The sequence below is a fragment of the Octodon degus genome, unplaced genomic scaffold, assembly GCF_000260255.1.
Source record: "Octodon degus isolate 3935 unplaced genomic scaffold, OctDeg1.0 scaffold00003, whole genome shotgun sequence".
NCBI classification, from domain to species: Eukaryota; Metazoa; Chordata; class Mammalia; order Rodentia; family Octodontidae; genus Octodon; species Octodon degus.
This window is the reverse complement of record NW_004524579.1, coordinates 36050995-36056262: the sequence shown is the minus strand read 5'-3', so window position 1 is coordinate 36056262 and position 5268 is coordinate 36050995. Positions and strand designations below refer to the sequence as shown.

Sequence of the window (5268 nt, the reverse complement as noted above, 5' to 3'; positions counted from 1 at the left end):
AAAAAAAAAAAAAAAAGAATGAATCATAAAACCGCTGATTTAACTTGATGCTAGCTTAATTAGACTCACTTCTTGAAACCTCTCATTGCCCAAATTAAAATATTGTGAACAGATCTCTTCTTAACCCTCCTTAAAATGATACTGGAAGATACAGTATTTTCACATAGAAGAATTTCCAATAAACAGGACACTGAAGGTTGTGTGTGCTCACCCTGACGAAGGAGCTCAGCCTGATATTTCAGTGTGTGAAATTGTGTAGCCAGCCTTAGTTCATAACTGCACTCTCTATCCTATTTTTGGGTTCCCAAGACTTGACAGGAGCCATTTGAATTCTAGGAAATAATTATAGTTTCTGATTACCAAGACTAGGGACACCATTTGGCCAATGGATGTCTAGTGATGAAGTTGAGATCCAGTTTTATCTTCCTCAATCCTGTTGCACGAGGTCATTAATATGCACAAACAGTGCCATGGCTGCTGCATTTTTTGGAAAGAAGATGGTCAAACTAGAGGCTAAGTATACAGCTCAGTGGCAAAGTACTTGGGTAGCATGTGTAGGGAACAGGGTCATTTTCCCTACATCCTCCTCCCCAAAAGATCAAGCTAGTATACTGTATAATACATGTATAGAGTCTTAGAAAAAGTAACCAGTTTCATTAGTTCAGAACTATCTTTGCGTACTAAAATCATTGCTTTCCAAGCCAGAGAGGTGGAGAATTACACTGTTTTAGGCGCAGTTAAGATTGGACGTCCACAGTCAATGGCAAACCTTTTTTTGCATGGCCACAAGACTCAAGACCAGTGCAGTTGCTCCTTTCCTGTACCTCAGCCGGGCAGTTGCCACTTCATGAGTCAGTGGCTGTGGAGAGAAAGTTCTCTCTTGTGGAAACCTGCCTACTTCATTTTTACAAGATCATGCTCTTTTCTGGTATCATGGAGGTCCCTTCACGTGTCTGCCCTGTGTGTGACAAGACGTGAGGTACCAGAAGGGATGCTCAGGAACGGGCCAGAAGAATATTTTACCATGTATTCCTGACACTGTTCTGTCATGGGGAACAGGAATGAAGAAAACAGACAAAAATATTCATCACTGGAGAATATAAGGAAAAGATAATATGTATAATACATAAGAAGATAATGTGATAGGTCAGGAAATGATAGATTCATAGAAAAATAAAACAGGCTAAGGGGATTAGGGATGCAAGACACAGTGAAATTTTAAAATGGTTAAAAACATGTACTGAACATTTTCCAAGGCACTGACAAACCCTGTTAGGAAGACATGTTCTAGCAAGGGGAGTTGTTAAACACTCACTGTGCACAAAGCACTTGTCTGCTGCCCCTTGTTGTGAGAAGTACAGATGAGAAAAAAAGAAGTAGAAGGCGTGGTCCTATTCTTGAAGAGCCTGGAATCTGAGCCACGTGCTTTCTTGCTCCTCTGACTGTGCTTCTGTCTGCCATAAACTTCCTCTGCTCTTGGTGCTCCAACACATTGTGCGCACTGACCGCTTGCAGTTCCTGCTTGAAGTCCTGCACTCACGGTGCTATCACGGTGGATACTTCTGGCCTATATTGACTTTTTTGGTATTGTTTCCCTTTGTGAGACTGGGGATATAAGGAGTCGTCCTCTATTGTCAGACATTGTCAGTCCTGTACTAACAACGTGGAGCCCAGAATTTTATGTCTTCTTGGGGACCTCGGACATGGTGGAGCATGGTGTTCTCTTTGGCCATGGAAGAAGTGCAACCAAGAGAGCTCCGTCATTGCTCAGACTATTTCATAAGGAGTTCAGGAGACTGGGAAGGCTTTGGCCAACAGCAGACCCCGTGTCACAGTACAGAGGGTCTTGGAGCCCTTTGTGATGTTGGCAACTGAATACCATTTTGTTTCTGCTGCAGGTGGTCAACAGAGGGGACCCCTACCCTCAGGAGGTGGGCGCCACTGTCCACAAGGTCATGGAAAAGCTCGGTTACTCCAACCCCTACCGACTGGTTTGGCAGTCCAAGGTGGGTGGCTTTTACACATCGGTAACACTCTAAAAAAGTGTTTTAGAGATGGTGTATGCCTGTGACCATAGCACTGCGGAAGACAAGCAGAAGGATCACCAGTTCAAGTGTAGCCTGGACAGTTTAGTGAGAACCTATCAAAATAAGATAATAAAGGGCTAGGGATATAGCTCACTGTAAAGACCTGGGTTCAATCCTTAGTCTTGATTGCTCACAGACAGAATTCTGTAAGCACGTGAGATAGAAAGGAAAATCAGGTGGTTAGTAGAATTCCACTGGCTTAGTACTTTACTTTTAGATGTAGAAAGTATTAGTTATTTATACTAGGTTAACCTCTAGAATGATTCTGACCTCAATACAGTGATACAAAACCCATTCATCTATGTGTAAGAGTGATTCTTGCCCCTAATGGGCAGGGGGCTGTCTCCTGGGCTGGGAGGCAATGGTGAGTAGATACATTGCCACAATATTCCATTTACATGTTCGTCTTTCTTATAGGTTGGCCCGGTACCCTGGTTGGGGCCTCAAACAGATGAGGCCATCAAAGGGCTTTGTGAGAGGGGAAGGAAGAACATCCTTTTGGTTCCAATAGCCTTTACCAGTGACCACATTGAAACACTGTACGAACTGGATATCGAGTACTCGCAGGTTTTAGCCAAGGAGGTAAGTGCTCCCGTCTGGCTTATGAATCTCATTGTCATTTGTTTGAGAAGGAAATGTTCCCTTCAACTACTGGTGTTATTCCAAACTATCAAACTGTCATTGACTCTCTGTGTTTGCATGTGCTGTGTCCTCACCATGTTGAATGATACTGCATCAAGTAGTAATCTCAACACATTCAATTAATTCGGTGTCAGTGGGGGGAGAGGACACTTGTCCCTTTATTTGACCAGGTAGCCAGGGAGCATTGCAGCCAACATTACCTTTTTCAGTTGGAGTTATAGTACTACACAGAAGTAGTAGCAACTGTTCTTCTTTGGATCTTTTTTTTGGTATCAGGAATCAAACTCATGACCTCACTCTTGCCAGACAGGCACTGTGCCACTGAGCTGTATCACTAGCTGCAGCTGCTCCTCTTCTTCCTCCCCTCCTTCCCCCCTCCCCTTCCCCTCTCCTCTCTCTTTTTTTTTTTTTTTTTTTTTTTTTTGTATTTAGTAGAGGGTTTACAGGGTCTCACTATGTAGATTGGACTTGTAGTGATCTCCTGTTTTCAGCCTCCCAAGTGCTGGGATTACAGGCCTGCACCACCACGTGCATTCTCAATTGACGTCTCAGCGTACCATGGGGGTGGGGCTGGCAAGGCATGCCCAGGATCGAACCCCCTGGCCCCTGTGTCTGCCTAAGCACGTGCTTTAATTCGCTGAGCTGTCTGGCTAGCCCACAACTGCTGTTCTTTAAGAAAAAAGCAATGTACACCTCACCACTTCCAGCAGAAGCATTTTCATCCTGTAATCCTTCTTCTTCACCTGATACAGTTGTGTCCTTTGCCTGGCTGTCGCAGAGACATTGCCATTTCAGAGGATGAACATGGAAGCTGTGTGTGCGGTAGTTTCCTTGACCTCTTTCATGCACTCAGTTAATTAGCTTTTTACTGCCCTGTTGTGATCAATCTGATTATTGAAATAACAAATACCATCCTTGGTGTTTTATAATGTAAGATGGATGTGAATTGTCATTCGGTGCAGAGGAAAAGCTGATTGCTTACCCATCTTGTGGCTTCTGAGGCTCCACCTGAAACTTGCATCCAGTGTATAGCCTCTTTCTGTGGGGAGTGTGGAAGCGTAGGAAGAGGCAGCCTTTCTCTCCTTCTCTTCGCCAGGGCTCCTGGTATCCTCTGTGTGAGTGACTCACAGAAGCCTGGCCTAGTGAGCGTGCGCCCTTCTGGGGTGGGCAGTGTGCAGGGCAGGGAGGAAAGTGGAGGGGGCCAGTACCTGACAGCCCGGCCCTTGTGGTGTGCACACCCATGCTGGTCTTCAGTCCCAAGTTTGTGCATCTGGAGCTATGAAAAATAGTTGGAGGGCAGGTTGTGACTGGTGAAGATGGGGTAGTCTCATTGTTCACAGGTTTTCTTTCATGAAATCTCTGTATTCTATTGTGTCCTTGGCTAATTGTGAGCTTGCTAAGAAGTGAAAAAGCTGAGCATGGTGGTGCATGCACCCGTCTAATCCTAGCACTCAGAAGGCTGAGGCAGGAAGATCACCACAAATTCAAGGCCAGCCTGGGCTACATAGTGAGTTCAAAGCCAGACTGCACTGCATAGCGAGATCCTGTTTTTAAAAAAGAGACAGTAAAAATTTATCGCATACCATACTCATTCTCATTCTCATACTGTAGGTTTGGAAAATGAGTTTTTATCTGTATGGAATGACAATTCATATTCACCCATATTATTCAGCTGAGGTTATTTAGTAGTCAGAAAGATTATCAGTGAATGATATGTTAGTCCCTCTATCTGATAGGGAAAACTAACTATAATTTATTTCATTATTTTGAGAGAATATAGTGTGTTTAGAATATGTAACTACAAAAGTTTAAAAAAATTTTTCCCAAAGTAGAAATGACTTTATTGCTCTTTTGATGAGAAAAATAGGATGCCAGCTTGTACACCAGAGCTGCATGTGAGATCTGTTAAAAGATACATCAAATTTTAAACTAAAAATAAAGGAAAGACTATTGCAGTAAAAGCCGCATTGCCATTAATCTCTCACATGATACTCCCCATTGCTTCAGACATGTTTCCTGTTCTTGCCATCTTCTGAGGCAGTTCGGAGCTCCTCTCTCGCGAGTGTCTTTCTTTTTTTTTTTTTTTTTGCGGAACCAGGGATTGAACTCAAGCCCTTGTGCTTACCAGGCAAGCGCTTATTCTACTGAGCCATCTCCCCGGCCTGTGAGTGTCTTTTTGTGGCTGCTTCATGTCCTGAATTGATTCAAAATGTTTGCGGCAGTTTCTGTCAAGTGGAAATGCGATGGTGAGTCCTCCTCCACATTATCCACACTGTTCTGGCCCTGTGCAACGTCTGACTCTTCCTGAAAGTCACAGTGACTATGAAAGGGACACATTTTGAATCAACTCAGGACGTTGAAGCAGCCACAACAGAGAAGCTGAAGACGCACGGAGGATAGCTTTGGGAGCCGCTCCTCGGAGTGGCGTGCCGCAGGGCACGTGTGTGTAGTGATGCGAGCGCTGGAGAGGGGCGGAGGGCAGCGTGACCTTCACTGTAATAAGACTTTTAGGGCTGGTGAGATGGCTCAGTGGTCTAAA

At 44.3% G+C, this 5268-nt stretch overlaps 1 protein-coding gene across 2 annotated transcripts in view; it reads left to right on the top strand.

The window, feature by feature from the left end:
- Positions 1–5268, top strand: part of Fech (ferrochelatase) — a 37047-nt gene that overhangs the window by 28276 nt on the left and 3503 nt on the right. For both annotated transcript variants that reach the window (XM_004623687.2, XM_023715222.1), the window contains exons 8-9: positions 1899–2006; positions 2505–2669. In XM_004623687.2, coding sequence (XP_004623744.1) covers positions 1899–2006; positions 2505–2669 — 273 coding nt within the window. The remainder of the gene's footprint in view (positions 1–1898; positions 2007–2504; positions 2670–5268) is intronic.